Source organism: Corapipo altera, unplaced genomic scaffold, assembly GCF_003945725.1.
Source record: "Corapipo altera isolate COAL_440 unplaced genomic scaffold, ASM394572v1 64, whole genome shotgun sequence".
Classification (NCBI taxonomy): domain Eukaryota; kingdom Metazoa; phylum Chordata; class Aves; order Passeriformes; family Pipridae; genus Corapipo; species Corapipo altera.
Genome location: NW_020884893.1, coordinates 5029722 through 5053745, shown reverse-complemented (window position 1 = coordinate 5053745; position 24024 = coordinate 5029722). Strand labels below are relative to the sequence as shown.

The following is a 24024-nucleotide window of genomic DNA, read 5'->3' as shown; positions in this document are numbered from 1 at the left end:
ACAACTCAGCCTCACAATAATTCCAGGGAGGAGTAAATTGCCAATGTGTTCTCTTAACTTTGGTAATGGAAAACAAAATCAGTTCAAAGTTTGACTCTCTCCTCCCAGTTGAATATATCTAATATGCACAGCAACATAATGGAAAATATGCCCATCTAAAATCAGTCTGAACAAGCAGCAGGTGATGACTAAATAATTCTGAAGCCTCACTGACAAAGAAATTGAGTCCAGCAGGAGAATAACTACTCAACATATCAACACATAACAAATTACAAAACAAGACTGAGCAGTGCTGGCTTTAGTGTCCACTTACATAGGTTCGACTCCATGGGATTCCCACAGAAATGTTCCTGCTAAACTAATCTATTTTCTCTCACTCAATTCACACTGCTGAGTATTTAAACTAAAAATACCAGATTCTTTAAAACAAGAAACAATGATACATTCCATTCTCCCCTGCTTACACCAGTGGGAGTTCTGCACATCCACGATCACATCCACCTAATCTTGAGCCTGCAGTTGCTTGGTGGCATTCACTTGACTGGGAAGTCTGGAAAAATGTGCTAACAACCAAAAATTGCTGCATAACAATCGCAACCTTAGGGAAAAAAAAATCAACAGAAACAGAAAAAATGTTTGAGGAAATGACCAGCTACTGATATAAGTGCTGGGAACTCTTTCCTACCTTAAAGAAAACAAACAGTTCACGAAGGTGAAATCTAAAACCATGTAATATGTAGAGATAGCAAGAAAAAAAATTGTCTTGAGAAATAAAAACATAAAAGAGATCATCCCTGTTGAAATACCAAGGAACTTGATTCACTCTCACAAAACAAAAGACCTTTCACACCAGTTCTCCCAACTCCTTCACCCAAAACCAAAGGAATCATATTTGTAGTGAAACAGCAATTGGAAAATGCAGTCCCAGCTGGAGAAAAAGGAGTGGACTTTCAGAAAATGCCTCTGAAAGGACAAGAAGCTGCTTCTAGAAGTGAACACACCACACTGTCCACGGTATTATAAACAGAACTTTTGAATATAAAAAAGCATTTAGTAAAAATTTTATTTGAAATGCAGCATGAATCCATAACCATAAGCAATAAAACATAACAGTTTTACAGAGAATTTGTACAATATGACATGTATTTCTATACATGCGCCCCCCCTTTTTATTCAGTCATTATCAAATAAACAAGTTAGACAGGAATAACAAGCATTCAATTCTGAAAAGAAAACTTTGGCATGTATACAACTGACTAGTTAAAAGTAAACAGTGGTAGATTCAAGTCAGAAAGAGACCCACTCGCTTTGTTTCACAGCATTTTTGATCTGGATGAAGCTCCCCAGCACTACTTTCTAGTTACTACAAAAATGACTATTTTTTTCAGTCCTGAACACTGTTCCAGGACAAAACCATGTTAAGAGAGATGCAGAACAACCAACTATTAATGCTAAAAGGTGTCAGTTTCCAAGCTGTTTAGGTCACAAGGATTTTGCACACATTGGTTTGGTCATGAATAAAAACCTTTAATGGTTTGCTTGTGTTACTGAACATTTGAACACTTGGCACCACTGGCAACTTCTCCTTAGAACTAGAATAAGCATGAGTGGCTCAAAGTTTGTGACCATTGCTGAAGTGTTAGAAGAAACTAAACTAAAGTTTGCACTGGGCCCATCTTCTGTCTTGAGTTTCTGTCACTGCTGTTGGCCCCTTACATACCTTCCTACTCATCTGAAAAAAGGAGGGAAAACAATTTGCAAGGCATTTCTTCCTGGCATACAGCAGACAATGCTTCCATTTCAAAAACCAGAAAGCAATGAAAGAACCCCTGAATTATTAATAAGAAAAAACAAGCCTCCTTTGAGAAGAATTACTGGTGATTCTTCAAGTACTTACAAAAAATACAGTATTTATACAACTTCTCCAGAACTATTATAATTAACAAATTTCAATGTTGTACTAACAAAATAAATCCATAGATACAAATGGTTGCACTTCAAAGCAGGAATATCTACCCCAGATGTTGATTTTGCTGCAATTTCATTATTGCTGTGGAACAGAGAGTGGTTAAGTCATGTCATTACGAGACTCTCTTTCTTAAACACATCAGAGTATCTAATTTGAAAAACGTTCTCCAGCAAGTCAGATTACATTTAATGTCATTTTTACAGTTCCTGCTAAATGTTTGTGATCCAAAGTCAACTGAACCATGGTGCAACAGAGCCCAGATGGCAAAAGAGCAGAGGCAGGAACAACAGAACAAGTAGAGTATCACAAGTCAGACTCTACTTCTTATTCCTGGGCTTTAGCTCTTCTGCTGCATTTCGCAGAAAAATGTAGTTTTTCTTCTGTGGATTATAGAATTCATGACCCTAAAAAGAAAAATAATCTGCATTTACTCTCTTCAAACAAGAAATATCAGCATAACCTTAAAATGTAAGAATATGGATATTCCATTAGTTTTGTTTATTAAGGCTTAATTTAAAAGCCTTTAAGACCAGATATTGGGCCACACTGGTGGATTAGAAAGAGCTTACTATAACAAGCAATTATAAGAACTGTGCATATAAAGTAATATTTAAGGGATGTTTATCCATTTTAAAAGTATAAAAAAAAAATAACCACACATCTCTTAAGTTCTACTTTACAGATGCAGCACAAAAACTCAGTATGATTTATTTAAACCTTTAAAGGTCACCCAGCTTCACTCTATATTTTCTCTCTTTTAAATGACACAAGGTCACACCTTTTCAAAGTGAAGCCCAAGTTCTACAGGCAACTGCAAAATTATCTCTTCCCCAACTGCAGATGCAAATATGTCATTTTGCATATTGACATTATTTGCATCCACATTACCAGCTCAAGACCCAAGTATCCAAATCAAGGAGAGTAAACACTAATAAAGCCACTGAAGTCCAACATGTAAGTTGGAAATTACCAACACTATGGAAAGAAATGGTTCTGGGAAGGAAGTTTAGTACTTAACACCTACTGGTTTTACTACTTAATACTGATTTACAGATAGCTGGTCCACCTCTACCACTGCAGTCTACCCAAGCATTAGAAGTGAAGAATTCATCTGCCCTGGCACCAGTGAGTTATCTTCGGGCAGAAGACTAGATACAATGCAGTCAATTAAAATTTTGCTTTTTGTGGCATGCAATTGAGTTAATCTGTGTGACTTCTGCATTCATTTCAGTCCTAAATACAAGGGAATATTATCCTCAACGTACCATGGAAATCAGTTACACTTCAATCTTGCTACCCTCCCTTCTTAAACTATTAAGAAGTACTGATTTTCCACACATTTGTTGTGATTCTCTTCAATATATTTGTTAAGTTTGGAAGAGAAACGCATAAATAAGCACCATCAAAAAGCTTCACTGAGTTGTAGTGAAAATTCAGTACGTGGCATTCAAACACTGGGGTGTTTATAACCACAGTCAGAGCTTTTCCTCCCCTGCACAGGAAGCAGAGTTGTGCATTTCAAAGAGATCTGTGGGAACCTGTTTGGGTGCCACACTGCCCCAGGACACTGCCCAGGGCAGAATGTGTGTGAGCAACCACAGCCACTTCTGAATCATGGAATGTACATTCTGCTCATCCACATTTGCAAGACAGCATCGTTTAGCAATCTTGCCCAGCTGAAGCCAAAACCCCCAGAATGCACAATTTCAGTGTTAAAACTTCATCAGGTGTCCAAAGTGACCATTGTAAATTCTCTTAAAAACTAGAAAAACCCAGCTTCTGTTTATAACAAACAGTGGAAACCTCAGTGACAAGGACAGACTCAGCTGTCAACTGCAAGCATGAATGAGAGTCCAAACCTTCTTACCTTTGACCAGTCATAACTGGAAGCATATGCAAATATGTTGCCATTATGGTTGAAACAACAAGCAGATATTGGCTGGTCAAGCTGTTCTGAGGTTTTTAGCTTCGTCCGTGCATCTTTATCCCAGAAGCTGAATCTCCCATCAGATCCCACTGTTGCAAGAGTACCATGGACAGGGTGAAATGCTATCCCATTCACCTGCAGAACCACAAAAAAATACTGTGTAAAACACCACATGTGTGAACAGGTGATGGGAACAGTCACAACAGATGTGCTAAAGCCTAAAAGAGTAAATATACAGGAAAAAAACCTCATCAACTAGATAGAACTCTTATTTTATAAAATGTTTTCAGATATATTTTTGGAGAAAAAAACCAAAAACCAAAAAACCAACCAAACAAAAAACACCAAAGCAAAAAGAAAAAGCATCACTTTTTTTTGTAGTACCTAAAAATTCTATGCATAATGGTATTATACAACTACATTAAGTTTTGTTTCAATATCTGCAAAATTAACAAGTCTCAACTCCCCTTGTTGATGATTTCATGAAAGGCTGATCTGGTGCTTGTTTTATGGGAAGTATAAAAATTTGTCTTTCCTCTTTCAGTGTGACAGGTCTTTAAATATATGCCTAAGACAACTTTTGGCAAGACAAAAGGTCAAGGAGAACAAACAATTCAGATCCAGCTTTACATTATGAGTGTAAACTGCCCTGTGTATGTGATAGAGTGGCACATGTTCAATACTTACAGCATAGATGTCCTGAGGTGCTGATGTGTTTGTTCCATTCGAGCGATGGCATTTAAAAGTGAAATTATCTTTTGCACTGGGAGGGAAATAAAAAAATCAATTAAAAAAAATACCTTTTTAGATTCATTATTGTGAACTGATCAACACAGAAAGGATGTTTTAATAAATACTTACGGATTTGGGGGGTTGATATAATGAATAGCTACTCTTCCTTCAATACTTCCAAGGGCAAATCCAGTTGGTTTGTTCACTTTGTCTTTAAAAATAGCAACACAGCGATGCTAAATTTGAGAAAGATACAAAGGATTCTGAGAAACTTCTTTTCCATGGGGACACAAAACATCACAGACATCAAAGTAAAGCAAAACCACAAACAAGGTCAAGAGATGGGTCAAATTCTGTTGAGAATTTGGGCCATAGTATTTGAATTTCTAAATCCTTATGAAAATCACCAATAAATCAATGGCAGACCAGGTCATGTGCCATACTAAGAAAACTTGCTTTGAAATAGTGCTTGTTTTTACCAGGAAATGTCAAGCCCAGAATGTCAACAATCTGTAGAAACACACTCATAACAAATATTATAATTTACCTGGTGTTTAAGAGGAGATTCTATTCTTCTAAATTCAGAAGGCTGGTTCTCTAACTGATAAACTATCAAACCCCTTTCTGCAGTAGCCACAGCTGCCATAGGATGAACCTGGATAAGGTTGTAAAACAAGTTGGAAGAGAGACACTTTTGTTAACAGCACGGCAGAGAAGTCCATTACTTCACAGAAAACTCTGATGAACTTAAAGGAATTAGAGGGAAGAAGAACAAAGTTCATTTGTAGACATATCTTTGAACATAACAAGTCAGTTTTTCACTGCCATTGAGAAATTAAGATCAGATTATGTTCTACTACTAAAATCACACAGAGATTAAATACTACCAGTGTTCAGTACTACCCTAGAGAAGCCCCAAAATCTGCCAGTTTATTCCTACTCCCAGTCATCCTGCTGACACCAGTTTCCTGTATATCCTGGCTTACCACATCTGCACAGTAACATCTTTCAGGGAGCTGCAGTGTCATCATAGGGGTTGGTGAACGGGTGTCCCAGAACTGATGGGAAAAGAAAAATGAACAAACTTACACTGGGAGCTGAGGATTCAAATTACTTCAGTAAAACCTGTGCCACACAACTGGCACAAGTTGTTTCATTCTGTGAAGTGAGGCTATTCCACTCTTTGCATTTAATAAAACATTTTCACTTCACATACATACTTTCATACACAAACGACCAACACACTTTGTGTCCATTTGTTCAGGTGAAAATCATACCTTCAAAGTTTTATCCCAGCTTCCTGTCATCACACAGCTGTAATTGGGTGCTTTGATCCAATGGATAGTCTTCACAGGAGCATCGTGCTGAAGAAAAAAAAAGGACAAACAGACAAACAATTACTAATCTAACAGGGCATGCTTCTTGTTTATGCTTCTCATATTTTTGTATTTATTTACACTTTTCATCCATTCAAGAAAAGCAATTCATGATTTTAGTCATGGCAAGTAGGATAGAGGTTGATCATGACCTTATTGTGTTTAGTGCTGTAAAATCACTCACATAAATATAAAGGTTCCTGACACAAAGAATTACAACCAAGTCACCTCACACAGGAAAATGGTCACAGCAGAATTATAAATTAAGGAGAGCAAGACTTTATTTATAAAGGATATTATTCATCATGCTAAAACCCAATATTTTTTAATAAAAGTCTACGTTAATTGCAAGATTTTAAATTCAAGGCTGAGAATCTGATACAAGAAGTGATCATTAAAGGGACTAACTCTCCTCTTAAATTACATAACTGGCAATTCATTTTGGTCACCATAATTACACATTCTATGAACAGATATTAACTTCTATATTGAGAATGTAAATTATGATCCCTGTTATTGCTGCAGCAGAAAACTGGTATTTGTGAAAGTCAATACAATGATATCTGAATTTTTTTTCCCCTCTAATGCAGCAGGGTGACTTAGTGAGATCACTGCAGCAATGGAAAAAGTTCTTTTAAGTGAAACAAGAGGAAACAGGTGCACAGGTTACTTAAATCACTTTGATCACCTACTCAGGTGCACTTCACTATCTCAAATATATAAAAATGCTGAGAAAGGTACATTTTAATACAAACAGAAAAGTAAAAAGAACCACCTAATAGTTTGGGGCTTGCTTACTTACTTGTGCAATCTGAATTGCTTGATTACTGTTGAGATCCCACATTTTGGCAGTTTTATCACAGGAAGCAGTAAATACTTTACTCCCATCCTAAAAAACAAGAATAGGACCAAGAGATTAACTGGTTCTATTGTGAAGTATCTGTCAGAAAACTGCTGAGTCTTAGACTCTTCTAATAATAGTGTAACATCAATATAACACATACTGGGATTGCAAGATGAAGAAGCAGCACAAAAATGGACATTTATTTATGCCTGTATGTCATAAAAGAGCAAACAGAGCTAGGTTTTATCTAGCTTAAAATACACTCTTAGCTTTTAAACTCACTTTTAACCTTCTTAAGCCCATGTCAGTCTATCCCACAAGACACTTAGCACATATTTACAGCAATGTAAACCTATACAATGGGCTATATCTACATGTGCCACTCATCTGCCTGCAAATCACATGCCAGTTTTTTTAGAGTTTTGGTAAAAACTGTGTATTTTAAATAGGAACATACATCACTCCAGCAGGCATCTAGTACAGGCCCTGTGTGCATCTGCTGAGCCTTTGGAATTGTCTGTCCATTATCCTGAACTTCCCAGCAGCGAACCTGTAACAGGAGAAGCAGATGCAGAGGTAACACAGTAACACAAACTTAAAAGATTGTCCTGAAGGTCCCAGCCTTAGTTTATCCAACATTAAGTGAGATTATAAACACCGAGGTTTGTAGTTTTTTTGAGAACTAGTGAAACCTTATTTTCTCTGATTATGTTCCTTTCACCTGTACAGCCAAAACTTAACCCCACAACTTCAACTTCACTTCAAAGTACCTTAAGAACATGAAACAGCTCACCGTGCTCTCCTGCAGAACCTTTAACCCCCAGCTGGGCAGGAGCTGCTCCCTACAGGCCACCAGCCAGTAGATCAAACACAACAGTTAAAAAACATGCCCACATTCATCTTCCCTCCCTGCTTTTGCCAGCTGGGATCTCACCCTTCACTTCAAACAAACTTGAATAATGTTGCATGAACTTAAATCTTTTTGAGGCTACACTGTCAAACTGGATGATTTACCAGCTTTGTCAAACTTAATGCCTTGGTACCAGACACAAATTTTAGAGTTCTTCAACAAGTTATATAATCAGGTGCCCCGGTACAAGTTTTTAGGATGCTATTTTGCCATTTAGGCACCAATGCTCCCACATTATTCACCTGCATGTCTGACTGTGAGTACTTACATCATTGGCCCATGATCCTGCAATGAGGAAATTACCCGGCAGCGTGGGAGGACTAAATGCTAAACAAGAGATGCTGTCATCAGGTGGAGATGTTACCTCGATGTCCTACAAAGAACAGGAGACAAAACAAAACTTGCCACGTTTGAAAGACTGTGAACTGAGATCTTATTACTCCTACGGAGCAAATTTTAGGCTCTGTTGTGACACACTGACACATAAAGTGGAACGTGGTGCCCACGGGGGCTGGCACTCGTACCTTCATGGGGTTGTGGTTATCTGCTGTGGTGCTGCCGAACATGCTGGTGCCGCCGGTGCCGAACCCCGACGTGGATCCGAACAGACTCATCTTGGCCCTGCGAAGGAGGGAAAGGCTCAGCGAGCCCTGCAAGGCCCTCAGCAAAGCCTCTGCAAGGCCCTCCAGCGTGCCCGGGGCGTCTGACCGCAGCCTCTACACCAGCGCGGCCCTGGAAAGCACTCGGGGATGTACAGATACACCAAATTCATTAGTTAATTAGTTAAATAAATAAAAGGACACTTCTCGTCGCAGCTGTACCCCTGACACCTCCCGCCTGGAGGGAGGAGGGATTCCCTGCCGAGGATTCCCTGCCGGGGATCCCTCTCGAGAGCCATCTCCGCCGTGCCTCCCGCTGGCCCCGAGCCCGCCCCGCGGTGCTGCCCCCCCGCCTCACGCCCCGCCCGGGGGGCACCAAGGCCGTACAGCTCCGCGGGGGTCCCGGCCGGCGGAGGCCGGAGCTGCCCCAGGGAGTCCCTCGGCCGGGCCTCCCCGACCCAGCGGCGGAGCGGGGCTGCGCTGCCCCTCCCCTGCCCCAGCGGCGGAGCGGGGCCGCTCTCCCCCTCCCCGTGACCCACCGGAGCGGGGCCCGCTCGGGCCGTGCCCTCAGCGACGGGTCCCAACGGCGCGCACGGGACGGGCCGCTCCTCCCTGCGCAGGCGCCGCTGGGCGGGGCCGCGGCTGCGCACTGGGCGCGCGGGGCGGGGCCGTTACAGCGGGTCCGTCCGGAGGGGAGCGTTGGGTCGGACATCGGGATACGGGATTTTCCCCGGACGGTGGTTGGGCACTGACCAGGCTCCCCGCGGCAGTGGGCACAACACCAAGGCTGACAGAGCTCTAGGAGCGTTTGGATGACACATGGTGTGGCTCTTGGGGATGGGCCTGTGCAGGGCCAGGAGTTGGACTCGAGGATCCTTGTGGGTCCCTTCCAAGTCAGCACGTTCTGTTCTGTGCTTGTGTCATGTCACCTGTTTCGTTTCAAACAGCAATAAACCTTTGGTAGAATGCTGCCCCAGCTATTCCAGAAACTCATTCTCATGCAGATAAATCCTTCCTCAAGGCCAAACACACAACAGCTCCTGACCTGACCCTCCTGCTGCTGGATCATCCCTGTGTCCCCTGGGTCCACACTGGACACCAGCCATCACTGTCAATTGTAACGCTGCTACTGTGCAGTAAATAAAAAGGAATTTAAATTCGAATTTGATACTGGTGGAAGAGCAGTAAAAAACCCCAAATAGATAAATATAGTGAAATACTGTCTGTAAGATCTGTGCTGGCAACTCTCTAGGACAGTTTTGGAATTATTTTCTGGGCAGTCAATCTGCCTTCCTCACATAAAAGTTATTGTACACTTTAATCACCACAGTTTTCTGCTCCTTTTTACTGTATTAGAGCCAACTAAATAAATAAAATGGACAAGGGATTCTGTTATGATGTGCATCATTAACAGGACTGTTTATTAACTTCTTAATCAGTAACATCTGCTTTCTTACTTATTCATGGAAGACAGATAGAAATTTGATTGCTGGAACATTTATAGCTGCTTGAGACATGCAGTAATAAAGAATTATCTCTGACTTTTTTGGTCTGAATTTACAGTGAACACAAACCCCCACCGTGTTGTACTTAAAACAAAATCCAAAAGGAGTCACATACAATAAATTCTTAACCAAGTCTTTCACTCCCTTCAAAAATAAAAAGCTTGGTACAACATCATCTTGTGCTTTAAGACAGAAGGCAAAGCAATTCTTGGATACATTTTTAAACTTAACATTTTTCTGACAAGCAACAACATATTTCATTATCTTTTCTGTGTGTATCATGGCATTTGGCACTTTTACACTGCAGAAACCATAGAATGAAAGCAGCAGTATTCTGCAAAAAGAGAAAATTGTAATCTAGATACAGTGATAAAGAAACCTCACAAGAAGCTGACAGATACTCCTCTGTCTCTGCAGGGTTTTTCTCTAAGAGCAGTCAACAAAACAAATCAATATATAGAAAAACATGTCATTTGCAAAACAGTGCTCATATCCATCCACCAAACTGCAGTTTGTTTGGTAAATAGACTCTGGAAAGGTAATCTTGTGAGAGAGAAGTTAGAACTTGAATTTCGGCCTTCAGTTTAGATGCTGCCATCATTTCCAGCTTGAAAAAAAAAAAAAAAAAGAAAGAAAAAGGAAAAAAATTAATGTGTGATGCTGTAACAGCCTGATCCAGGGTTAGGTAAGAATTTAAGTAAGAATTACACTCACTGGATGTGCATGTAAAACTGTAAAGTCAGTATGACTGGAAATGGTGCTGCAAAGCCCCTTTCACCGAGCTGAGATTATTGATTATTTATTGTATGTTCTTGTGTGCAACTCACAGGAACACAACTTATGAGTATCAACAGGAAGGAGGAGGTGCACACCCCCTTTTCTTCCATTCTAACCATTTCACAGAATATGTGCCTGAATTGAGATATTTATATTTTAAAAGCTACAGCCAAGATTAGAGGTCTGGTACTGACTAAGGAACTGCTTTAAGCAGTTATGGCAGGAGAGCTTAAAATGCTTCTGAGAGCCATTGAGTCCCCCTGGTTCAGAGAGACATCCCAGGGCTTTCCCAATCTTGCCTTCTTTTAGGGCTGCAAAACCTTACTGGTTCTGCTTGTCAGACATAGGATTTGTCCTGTGGGGAGGAAGAAATAGGAAACAGTAGGTTTATACACACTTCTTTTTTCCACAGTGGCTGACAAGCAATGTAAGGTCTCTTCTGTATACTTGCCAACTTATTTTGATCTTGTTTTGTAAATGGAATCAGGGCATCTTTATTTATATTTAATCTGAAAAGAAAATAAAGTTCTTAGATTTCCTCACACACTTAAAAATATATTTTTTCCAGCTTATTTCTTTATATTAAGCCAAAATAATGTGTGAAAAGAATAATGTATTTAAACAGATATTTGTGCAGTAAGTCAGATTGCATTTGCTGTCTATGAACCAAAAGAACACTTCTGTTTCTTTGGGGAATTACTGACCTCTTGAGATCAGATGGAAGGAGACCAAGCCACTTTATAGATGGAACAGCGAGATGATGGGCCTCAAAAGACATTGACTAAAACAAGAAAGGTTAACTGTAACACTCAGTGATTTGTAGTGTAAGTTATTTGAGATATATGCCTTACAAGGTCATGGTCAGGTTGTGTTACAAAGACAAGTGGGCATTTTCACTCTCAGTATAGGAGAGCACAGTGCAACTGAAGTTTATCATGTCCCCTTGCCAGGAACCCCCTCCTTTGCTAAAACTGGCACCCTTTGGCCTAGGACAGGTTCTAGACTAGTGCAGTTTAGGCTGGTCTAGTCTGAACAGTTTGTTTAGGATTTTTACAGTCAGTATGTGTCTGATTGCAAAAAAAAAAAAAAAAAATTAGCCAAGAGGGCAATGACAATCAAACCTGGAAATTTCTGACATTTTCTGCTGTAAAGTATGACATCATATAAAAATAACCCAGACAAAAGTTCATCTGGCCCCGTATCATGGCTACAGGAAATATCTTAGGGAAAAGTGTAAAAACAAATAACCAGGTAATGATACTTCTCAGAATACTCCCCCTGCTCCCAGTGGTTTCTGACTCCAACTTTCTGAGCCAGAACTGGTAGTGGTGTACTACTTGATTTTGTCAGGTTGCTTTTAGAATCCATGAAAACTTTTGTCATCTACAGCACCCTACAGCCAAGTAAATTACATGTTGTATAAAGGAATACTTCCATTGTTTGTATGATCACAGCCTATTCTAGTTTCATTTGATACACCTGTTGCCCTGTAACTGAACAAAACCTCCTAACAAAGGTTATAGCATTTCATACCTTCCAGCTTCCAGGCTGGGCTACAAAACAATGTACTTGAAGGGGAAAAAGTATACTCACCACAGATCCATATTTGTAGACGCACATTATTTCTACACCTGGGTTGCAGAACACCAAAAATCAAGTGTCTGTTAGTCTGCACACTGGGCATTTTTAAGGAGACTGTCTAATTCAATTTTATGGCATAACAGTTATGGCTTTAAGATTAGTGAGGTTCTTTATGGCTTACAAATATTTTTGGAGTATGTTAAAATAATCAGAATTTGAGCATAATAAGTCACCTTCACACAGTTAAATGTTCTACACTGTCTATGCATAGTCAATTCAAACCCAAGAATAAGCAGCCCTTTTAAACATTGTCCAACATTTATCATCAAAGGTGTCTTTCTTTATCTTGTCTCATCCATATCTCTTAATACTCTTGCTTTGAGCAGCTGCTTCTCATTTTGCATTAATCTTCCTAATTTCATGTGAGATCAATGTAGATACAGACCCTTCTGATTGTGCTGGGTTTCTGGGCTCTCAGAACCTTCCCATAAGAGTGAGAAAAGACATTCTAAGCAAATTTTGCTTTCCTTTTATACCACTGAACCTCTACAGATTTACCATGTGGATCTGCATCCATAAGGCTGAAAATAGGAATTTGAAAAGAATCCCACAGCTTCCTGACCAAAAGTCGAGTATTAAGATCTGGTACACCTCTTCCCTAAAGAAATAAAATAAAAGCAAACAGTTTTAGACTAACTAGAACAACATCTGGCTACATATGTGTTTACATTTGTCATTTAAAAGCATGCAAGCAAACAAACAAACAAAGTGCTGGCAGAAACATTTCTCCAGCAGCTGTTTTGCAGGGAGAGTTCTATGCTTCTATTTTGGCTCTGTGAGGAGGGAGGGATGGGCTGGGAGCAGCCTGGCAGGTGTTCTGGGTTATGGGCACTGTAGAAGTATCAGACATTCCTCTGTTCAAGGAGTTAATTTGTAAAGTCTGGGAGTTGATGTATAGAGGTACCCTAGTGTCTGTATAAGCTGGTGTAGGAAGGCCACTTTTTTATCTCAAAATAATATTTGTGTCACTAATGGAACAATATAAAACAAGTTCTTGCTATGGCTGACTAAAACAGAATGATATGCAGCATAGGAGAACTGTTTCTCTCTTTCAGGTGTGGGGAAATGTTTTTTTTCTCATTGTATGTATATTGAGTTTACACATTCCTGTTAATTCTCCTGGCTCCATAGCTCCTTCAGTACAATCCAAAATCAACCAGTTTTGTTTCATTTGGGTTTGCTGAAACTTGGATCCTGAAGGACAAAAGGTCACTCAGCAGTTGAGCCTTTCTGAGACTTTGCAGCAGCACAGGAAGCTGATAAGCTACCAAGCTCTAAGGAGGTAATAAGTATTTAGAATATATATTTCATACTTCTATGAGGATAATAAAATTTTTTAAAGTATTGTTATATATGCTTCACATTAATTTTATTATGGCCTTTTGCCCAAGTTTGAGCACCTCTACAATACTGAAGTATTACTTAAATTAGGTCTAGCTGGAGGATATGAAATGTAAGATTCATACCGTAACCATGATACATGGGGACACTTTGTTGAAGAAGTCATCATCCAGGAGCCTCTGAAAAGTTGCATCTTTTTCTACAATTAACACAAATTTGGCATGTGAGATTAAATCTTTTCTGTTAAGGCTAGCTGCATGCAAAGTGATCCATCATACCAATCAATTAAAACTTAACTGCTCTGAAATACCTGCTCTGGAGCCAAAAGCAGTGATCATGACTCAATTTCAGAGCCAAAAAGCAAAGAAAAAATTACCAGAACATTGTTTAACTTGGAATAATCTTTGTTTTTACTTTATTTTTTCAGTCTATGATGAAAGTTCTTGCTCAAAGGATACTTTTAATTCCTTGAACATTAGATGACACAGAGACTGCCTAAAACAACACAAATGAGATTAATCATTTTAAATAGAAAAAGATTATATATTTTAAAATAACAGCATTAGGTAATGAAGGACACAATTACATCTCGAAACAACCATTCATCTTGCATATACAAGATCAATCTTGACATTTTCACCTTTTTATGAGCCTAGTCAGCCATTCATATCCTGCTCTGTTGTGTCATTCTCTAGGAGTCCCCCTGTCATGACAAGATGCTTTTCAAAACTATGGCAGAAGATTGTTCATCATATGGGCGTGACAGATAATGACAATAACCTGATTAATTTTTATCTGTCTTAGCCAGAAAAAAATGGCTGCTTGGTGTGAAGGCAGATAATTTAATACAAATTTAAAATATTTAAGAATTAAATCCTTCCTTTTATTGACCTATAACCTGATTTTATATGTATTTTGGAGCCAGAGCTTGAAGACATAGTAGTGTTTACTTTGCATCTCCTATTAGGATTGGCTCAATCTGGCAAGCATATGGATGAGAAAACAGGAACTGGAGGAAGAACTTGGCAAAAGAATATGTATATATTGAAGTGTGTGGTCTGTTTTTACTTCTGACTGCTGAATCACCTCCGGTGCCAGGGTGGAAGAGCTCAGCAAATAAAAGTATGAAGAGCTGCAGAAGAGCATTAATAACAAGGCACTGCTTACAAAGTGTAAGGGGCAGCTAAGGTTATCTTTCAGTTTTTGAAATGAGTGACTTAGGCTTACAGAGAACACATTTTCCAGAAAATTGTGGCAGTAGTCAGCAAGTCTGAGTTCTGCTGCTGCCTTCATACTCTGCATGGCTATAGGAAAGCTTTCAGGTCAGCTGAACCTCATCTCCTTAAACCACTTTTGCCAGAAGCCAATCTATCGTGGCAGAATTGTGTAATAAATGTGTACAGTGACCTAAACTACAAGAAGTATCTTGTAAAGGCAGACACTATGAATTACTGTTTCTGTTTTATAATACATACTGTTGCACTGCAGGTACAATTCACTTTTGTACCATCTTCCTCAGTGTAACTTAAATTACCAGCAACAAAACCTTTAGTTGTAGACAGCTGGAAAAAATAGTAAGTTGTACACAGTAAATGGACAGTTACAGGCTGTCACACTGCACAGGCAAAACAAGACATTTCTGAAAAGAATCCTGGCCAGGACTAAGCAGTGATCAACTGCCATCAGCCCCTTAAACACTAAACAATGTTGTTGTCATGATGCACATCAAGGCATACTTACAATAAATAAGTTTAGATACAAAGGAACCCTTGGAAGGCACAAGATACAAGTGAATTTGACTGGTTGTTACATTTCTGATATAGTTTAATTTTCATTTAGCCCCCAAGTTAGCAAATGATTTGAGTACAAACTGCTAAACAGGTGCCTTGCACTCTAAAGTTTAAGCACTGCCTTCACTAGATAATAGCAAAAGCCTCTGTGATTTTAACTGGTAGTTTGTCCACGAAATAAACTCTATGAATTTTCTGTGAAGAAAGAAACCCTTTGAGTGCCACGACAAACCATAATTAGGTTTCATTTTCATTAATGACACTTTTTATTTTAACAGTGTAATTCCCACTGATAACTTTTCACGATATTTCCCCTTTCAGTTTAATCTTTAAGGTTCAGAAATAATGACAAAAGCATTTATAAGAGGCCACTTACTATATGCAGACTTCTCCGGGGTATCTTAAGCATGCAGGAAATGTCATTGATTATACTGTCCACAGCACTTTGGCTACCAAACAGCAGAGTATCTGAATAATATATATCTCTGTCAAGACAAAAGTTTGTATTTGCAATGATAATCCTGAAGCAGCTGCAGGCTCAGGAGAAATTTATAAAGAGCATCATCAATCAGATCAACCTAAAACATTCTTTGTGCAGGAATCCTGCAGGTTTGCATCCTGTAGGCTGTTTTGCACAGAAACATACTTAAAATACAGCTTTATTTGAAATTACAGAAATTCTGTTACCTTTTAGTTGCATAAGTATTGCTCTGCACCATCTTATAGATCATAGATAATATTTTGAGCATAAGAGCTGGGAAAAAAATTATAAAATATCAATTTTCTGAAGTGGTTATATAATCATTTGTCTTTTTATTGACCCATAAATAAAACTGAAATTTTAATGTGCTGTGAAAATACAGAGAGACTGTACTAATCAATAGACTCAGTAATTTCTAGCATAACAAGAAAAAATATGATGGAGTTAAGTGAGGGAATGTGTGCCCTGATGTCCAGGCCAAGACATTAAATGACTGAGTTAGAAAAAGAAATGACCTTATTGTCTGTATTCCAAGATTCTTTTCCTAGCCAGTTTTTTGAAGAAGGGTGATGTTTTTACATTAAGACCTTTTGAATATGCCTTCAGCTAATATTCATTCAGGGAGGGGAAAAACTCTAAGAATATTGTATTAATTTCACTCACTATAATTTAATAGAGAAAAGCTGAAGGGCTGGTCGTAGTATCAGGTTATATCAGCCACACAATTATAAACTGCAGTGCATAATATTTTAATTTTTTTTTTTTACAAAGTTTTGAACCACAACACAAAGAAAACCCCCAAACCAAAACCCCAATTCTTCTTCTTTTGGACTTTTTTTTAACTTACCAAATCTTGGTGCTGATTGAGGACAGTCACTTCTTATCTGTTTTGTAGTACAACGTGGTATCATCTGTAGACCTACAGAATCTTTAAATCTGACACATTCCAAACAAATACAATGTAAACTCACTGAATACATGTAAATTGTTGCCTGCAAGGTAATTCAGCCTCAGATCCCTTTCCTATAATCAAATACTCCAGGGCTATTTTCAGACTCAGCATAGAAACCATCAGCTTGGGTGGAGTTAGAGTGGCCAAAGGAAAAAAGGCAGGAAAGAGTTTCCCAAGATGCTTCAAGACTGAATTTAAGCATAAAACATATAAGTTTCCAGACAAAAGTAGAGACAAGAAAAATAGTTTAGTTATGTTTAGAACCACTAATATATCAGCATCAATAACTTTTTAACATGAAAACAAAGGAATGAATGACAGGGAAAAATGTGAACCATTATTAGAACACTAGAAATCAAGTCTGACACAGTGACTTTGTGACGCAGAATGTGTGACAAGCTGTTACTGTTTCAGATGACAATAACATTATCTAGTTTATGCCCTTAAATTATTATCAGAAGAACTCAATTATACTCTGTTATTAACTTTTGGAAACAGAAAGGTGGCCCATCCTGTCCTCTAAAGAGCTTTTTAATCTAAATGAGCTCCACCATTTCATGCTTCACTGTTTCGTGTGTGGAGATGCACATTTCACCAAAAGAGTCACTTATTTTCTTAAGGACACTTCATTATTTTACAGAAAATCGTTTTAGTGCCTTATAATATGGCAGTCCTAACTTTAAAGCACTCCTTTCCATTTCATAGCTTTGTGTGTACTATTAAAAATACTCGTGGTATAATGGCTGTAATTTCATCGAAAACCACATCATGTTTCTCAGTTTGTTTGTCGAAGGTTTTGCTTCGTGCATCCGTTGGGTGGCAGAGCACACCCGCTGCACAAACCCGAAGGCACAACCCACTGTAGCATCTGCCCGCCAGCTTTAAAGTAACTTTATTGCCTTTGTAGTGCAACATTTAAAAGGTATTTGTGCTTTACCATCGCCTGCTCTCTACATTGTAACAGAAGAAGAGGAAAACTGTAATCAGGCTGAGCTGCTCCCAGGTTAAACCCGGAACACTCCAATTCTTCCTGGGACTCTGCTTTCTCGAGCAGAGGAGTTTTCTATAAAATCTTTATTCCACTACTGGGAATTTTTGATGTATTTAGTTTTTTTTTAATTCCTGAAAAGATAAAACTGGAAAATGAAAGGCGATTGTGCTATCTGGGCTTGGCATTCTCACTGATTGACATCATTCTCAGGTAAATACCTCTCTGGGCGTCTACAAATGTTTACAAGGAACATGTCAAACATGAAATCATTCTCTTGTTCTACTCATTCCTGCCCAGCACATTCCAGCTGGAATAGGTTGGGTATGAGAAAGCTGCCTAAAAAAGAAAAATAATGCCCCACCGATTGTGTTTTCTGCCGTTCATATTATATTTTGGCATAATGATTTTATTTTTATTTGATTATTTACTGTTGTTTTAATCTTCCTGAACTGTATTAAAGTGGGATATAGGTCACTGCTCAATGGAAATACATATCTGAGATTATATTTCTCCACCAGAAATAATAGTTCCGCTTTTTTTTAATGTGATTGATGAGCCTTATTTTTAACATACTGTGATCTTAACTTGTTTTAATTTGAACATTTTTCCTCATATGTGTTCTGATGGCAACTAAAGGCTCACATTTGTTTTCCTAGCCTGGAATGCCATTTCCCTGAAGACTGCCAAAAATTGCATAACTTTGTTACAGTATTTTAATTTTACAGACATCTGAGTGAAACATTTTTGTCAAACTATCAAGACACAAACCATTAAATTCCCTGGAACACACAAGCCTTTCAGTTAACTGATTACCTTCAGGCCCCTCAGGTTTTTTGATTGGCAGAAGTTTATTGTTCTCATTAAATGAGTGTTCCACCAAAGTGTTCCACCTGGAAAGTTTGCTGTGCTTCCTCCCCCTTAAATGTTTGTAATGTGTCCACACTTACAAGCACCTCTGTAATCGCATCAATCTGAATATTATTTAACCCACTGATGTCCAAAGATGTTACAAAGCTGCCAGAGATAGATTTGTGTCTTCCTTTATTCATTTGCTTCTGTATTATAGAGGGCAGTTAATCTCTCAGTATTGGGGATTCTCAGGTTGAATGAGCTCCTTGGAAAAATACTGTTGCATAAGCACTTTCCTACAAATCACAGAGTGTGCTGTAAAGGAGGATAAGTTGCTTTTATTCTAATCCTGTTTAGATAAGCTGGCATAAGACCTGAAATTTAGATAGCATATTGGAAACTTGGTTTGCTTTATCTGGCTGGTGATTAACTTAGAACACACCACACAGGTAAGAAACACAGTGGGAAGAGGGGAGATGCAGCTTCTCTGAAGAATAAAAAGCTCAGTTTATCACCACCATTTTAAGAAATAAGATACTATGAGGAAAAGCAGAGAAAAAGAAAAAAGAAAGCACAGAATGGGTTTGGAGGATGGAATTGCTAGTAATTTCTTCCAGCCCAAAACAGGTTTTTTCACTCAAACAAAACATATCATTTCTGGTTTCTACTGCTTCCAGAAAATGATTGTTTGCAGTACCTCCCTTTCCTGTCCAACCCCTATTACAGTGGGTTTACATTCTCCCTTATGCTGTGGTCTGCTATTATTTAATAGATGATGCCTGTTCGCAGTGGTTACTAAGCATTTATGTTTTATTTGTTCATTACTTCTTAAGAAGTCAAATTATTTATTGATTCTAATACTTACAGAACTGCTTATGATTAACTTTTCTGGAAGTTATATAATCAAATTTCTATTCATGGCATTTATATTAATAGAAGGCAGAACTTTAAAATGCATACTACTTACTCTATGTTCCTCCAGTCTGTTCTGTTTGCCACTTTGAGAACAGGTGCTTTTTTTTGGGCCAAGCTTTGAAGTACACCTTGAATAACATTTTCTATTGCTTCAAGAACTTCAGAACTGAAACCAAGACAATTAATGATACAGATCATAAGATAACATCTCATTCTACTTTGAGTTTTGATCAAGTATCCCCACTCTTACAAAAGTCATGGAAGCTAAAACTGCTTTCAGCATCCATTTGTTTCAGAAATGTGGGAGAACGCCTTTGTTTTTCTAATTTTGTTTTGCTCAGTTTCCCTAAAACCTTTGCCTTTCCATTCCAGATGCCTGACTGAGGACACAATTTAAAGTATATTTCTATTCAATCCTGAAACCATCAAATTTTTCACCAGCTGAACTTTCAGACCAAGCGGCTGGTTTGTGACTAATGATTAATGTTTTACTATAAATGATGTAATATTGGCTTTGGCCGTGATTTCAGCAAAGTTTTTTTTTTAAATGCTGTAAATTTAATAAGTGTTCAAGAGCACAAACACTTCCTGTTGTACCATTGCACATTAACTTTTGATCTGCTGCCCTGAACAAACTATTAAGGGTTCTAATTATACGAAGGCTCAGTCTCGACAGACACACCATGAAGAGAATAAAATCTGGATCTTTCACCTAAAAAGACAAAGTACCCTTGCAGCAGATCCCTTACAGCAAAACCCTGGCCTGGTTTGAGTGTTATGACAGATGCTTTTTATTTTCATAAGCAATCTGACTCCAACACTTCAGCTGTCCTTAAAATTACAAATGTACTATACACTGTCACAAGGCTAGGTAGGAATTAAGGAATATACAGAATTTACTTTAGCTCAAAGTTTTATCAGCAAAGTCCAATTTTGTCATTAAGTAATACACTGAGAAAAGATGAGCCAATACCAGCACAGGCCACACAAAATGAATTATCCCATTACAACATCAGCAATGATTTTTAAAGCTGGGTTGAGTCTCCTTAAACAACAATGAATTGTCACTAAGGCTCCCCTCTATCAGCTGACCATATTTCTTCCATTTTGTAGCTCAGCTTCCACATACTCCCCATTCTGCTGAAACAGAATTATAGTTATTTTTTACAGCAATTTCTGGAGAGTATTAACCTTTTATTTTAAAATGTTAGTCATAATAGTATCTGTACTTAAAAAAGCCTGATGGTATTACTGACATTTTTGTCTGCTAATATTAAACTGTTCAAGAAACACGATGTAAGTTTTCTCCTGTTTTTCAGATGAATAAATTTGGAGACAGAGAGACTAATGACTTTCAAAAAGGTAAAACAGTGAAGCATTTGCAGTGTTGATGGTACAAGAAGGCCTGCTCATGCAGCCAATATATAAATTAATTTTCTACTGTATAATAGCTTTGGAATTAGTTCCAAGACTCCCTAAATTTCAGACTCCTAGTCTCTTCCCCCAGATTCAAAATCTTACATCTCCCTGTCATATCCAAAATAGAAATTCTTTTAAGCACAGAGGAAATGGTTGGCTGGTGAGCTCAATGTGCCATGCAGCAAGAGGTAAAACAGGTAAGCAAAGCTGACTCTGGTGCAGAGCTCCAACACCACACAAATTAGTGTTGGTGACAATAAAAATCTGTATGGGCAGACGGATGAAAGAACAGGTAGGAAATCTAAACCATGTTATTGCTTTCATACTCATAAATATTTTACTTATTCATTTGGTTCTGTCCACTGTAAGTGTCTTAATATTCCACATGTACTTCCAGGTTTGCTGCAGAATTTGAAAGTCCAGGTTTCTGCTCCAATCCCAATTTCCTAATTTGTCAGCCAACAGAAGTTGTAAATGTCATATGCAATATGCAATATGTAAAATAGGAGGAAGAGGACAGCAAGTCTCTGGGTACCCCCTGCTGATATTCTGTCCCCTTTTGCAGAGATTATCTGAATTTTAATAAGCAAACATGCAACACTGGCCAAGTATGCCTACTTAAAATTCATTGTGGTTTAGCCAACAGTGACATGTGAGCAGAGAAGGAGAAGGTGCTGCACAGCTCACAGGGTTTGCCTGATCACTTCTAACAGGTTGCAGCACGAGTGGATACTTGTTTCTGTACAAAACAAGAACTGATCTTCAACACAAATAGCGTGAAAGATTAATATTGTAGCATCTTTAGCAAGCAAAAAACATAAATGCCCCAAAGAAACAGTTACAAATAAAAATCTGCAAGGTAATAAACCAACACTCTCCAAAACTTAGAACTGTGCATCTCTAAAGTCATGAGCTTTCCATACCCTGCCAGAGACCAAGAACTCTTATCATTATCATCATCTAGCCTTTTCTTTTTAAAATACCTTGATGATGCTCCTAGTCTGTTCTATCCTTTGAGGCTGATATACTGTGTGCAGAAAGACTCTTTAAAAATTGATGAGTGTTTTTTGTTGGTGTAATTCAGTATACTCATTTTGTCACGGTTTTCTCTATTTCTGGCTGTAGCCAGAGACATTTTAGAGAGATCTGAGGGAATGGAGATTCCATTTGCAGCATGAGAAGCCCTTTGTTTTTGTAGGGGAGTATGTTTTTTGCATTAGCACCAGCCCATTCCAGTTGTGTGCTGCCTACTTAAGCATTATCACAGGAAGAGAGTACAGGTGCTATTTTCCACATCTTTTACCTGGGGACGTGGCTGTCACATCCAGACAGACTTGTATCCCTGAAGTTGGCCTTGTTCCCAGCTGGCACTTCAGTGGAGCACACACTGCACTCCCCCATGACAGCTGGCACAGAACAATCCAGCTCCTCTGGAAGGGATGAAGCCACGCTAACAAGAGACAAAAGAGGTTACCACAGAAGTTAGAAGCTGCTCTTCTGCATGCTGGACGTAAAACTCATGATCCGAGCTCAAACCAGGGGCAGAGAGAAAAGGCAGAAATTTTCTGTAGCAGCCAAGGTCAAGATTCTCCCGCCCTTCCTGACTGACCAACTGAGGGCTTCTCCCTCCATTTCTAACAAGCAGCAGCTGGCACTGCTTGTCCTGTCCACCTGAGGGCTTTTCCTACCCATCCTGTCCACCTGAGAGCTTTTCTCACCCATCCTGTCCAACTCAGGGCTTTTCCTGCCCATCCTTTCCAACTAAGGGCTTTTCCTGCCCATCCTGACCGACTGAGGGCTCATTCAACCCTTCCTGACTAACCAAGGGATTCTCCAACTCTTCCAGACCAATTGAGGGTTTTCCCTGCCCTTTCTGACCGACCAAGGGATTCTCCAACTCTTCCTGACCAGCTGAGGGCTTTTCTGACCGTCTGAGGGCTTTTCCCGCCCTTCCAGACTGACTGAGAGATTTTCCCGCCCTTTATGACCAACTGAGGGCTTTTACCACCTGTCCTGACCAACTGAGGGGTTTGACCACCCTTTATGAACAACCAACGGCTTTTCCCACCTTTTCTGACCAACGATCGGCTTTTCCCACCCTTCCTGACCAACGGAGGGCTTTCCCCACCTGTCCTGACTGACCAAGGGCTCCTCCCACTCTTTCCGACCCTCTGAGGGCTTTTCCCGCCCTTTCTGACCGGCCAATGGCGTTTCCTGCCGTTTCTGACCGGCCAATAGCGTTTCCCGCCCTTTCTGACCGACCAATGGTGTCTCCCGCTCTTGCTGACAGACAGGCGATGGCCCCGCCCCCCTGACAGGCCCATCTCCCGCCATCCCGCCCAACCATGGCCTCCCCTCAGACCCATCCCTGGAGCCGCCGTGGGTGAGGAGATGTCTCAGCACAACCTCCATAGCACCCAGACTGCTGGAACAAATTCGGCCTAGAAAGCGGCCAAATGGCCCATCAGTACTTTCCTCATTCTTTCTCCTCTTAATGTCAAATGCCTGTTCCTGACTGTTCTAAGTGGCTGGAGGAAAGCTGAGAGAGCCAAAAGCTCCAGCTCCACTTCCTTCCCCAAAATGGAATTCAACTTCTATTGAGATTAAAGATTTAGCACTATTTTTGTCATTAGCTTTCAGGATTCCAAAGGTTTGCAACGGTCTCACGATACATATTCAAGTCTTTCTCAATACGCTCTGGAAATCTTATGTTCTAAGCAAATAATAAACCCCCAGTTCTAAGAGCTGTGAATCACTGGCTTCCAGGGAAGCTGAGATTTAAGAAAAAAAAGCAAATCCTAGAAATTTAAACAGCTTTTACTTTTGCAGTTATGATATGCCAAGGTGTATTTTCAACTCCTAACTTACATCATCATAATTGACTTCTGAGAGTGCTCACTCTGAGCATGTTAGCAGTTACTTAAGACATACATAACTTAAGCCTTACCCTTTCTAGAGGAAAATTTTCAAAGCCCACTGTTGATACCATCTTTTATGCACAGCAGT

The 24024-nt window shown here is 39.2% G+C and overlaps 2 protein-coding genes across 4 annotated transcripts; both read right to left on the bottom strand.

The window, feature by feature from the left end:
- Positions 1-1037: 1037 nt before the first annotated feature.
- RAE1 (ribonucleic acid export 1) lies at positions 1038-8984 on the bottom strand. Its single transcript, XM_027646108.1, has 12 exons — positions 8897-8984; positions 8283-8379; positions 8027-8131; positions 7306-7398; positions 6807-6893; positions 5906-5992; positions 5615-5686; positions 5176-5283; positions 4758-4864; positions 4584-4659; positions 3837-4031; positions 1038-2373 (listed from the first exon to the last, which is right to left on the bottom strand). The coding sequence occupies exons 2-12, from the start codon at positions 8370-8372 to the stop codon at positions 2287-2289; spliced, it is 1107 nt and encodes a 368-aa protein (XP_027501909.1). The 5' UTR covers positions 8373-8379; positions 8897-8984; the 3' UTR covers positions 1038-2286.
- A 768-nt stretch (positions 8985-9752) lies between these two features.
- On the bottom strand, positions 9753-23225 carry SPO11 (SPO11, initiator of meiotic double stranded breaks). Of its 3 annotated transcripts, none has more exons than XM_027646263.1 (14): positions 23147-23225; positions 22322-22468; positions 19652-19765; positions 16740-16828; positions 16099-16165; positions 15788-15896; positions 15097-15183; positions 14080-14116; positions 13747-13856; positions 12779-12878; positions 12233-12270; positions 11344-11420; positions 11037-11148; positions 9753-10469 (listed from the first exon to the last, which is right to left on the bottom strand). In XM_027646263.1, exons 2-14 carry the CDS (start codon positions 22417-22419, stop codon positions 10350-10352), a joined length of 1158 nt encoding a protein of 385 aa, XP_027502064.1. In that variant the 5' UTR covers positions 22420-22468; positions 23147-23225; the 3' UTR covers positions 9753-10349. The 3 variants fall into 3 exon arrangements, with proteins under 3 accessions (XP_027502064.1, XP_027502065.1, XP_027502066.1); XM_027646264.1 differs by having other exon boundaries at positions 23161-23197; XM_027646265.1 differs by lacking the exons at positions 22322-22468; positions 23147-23225 and having other exon boundaries at positions 16740-18999; positions 19652-19731.
- Between the last annotated feature and the right edge of the window lie 799 nt (positions 23226-24024).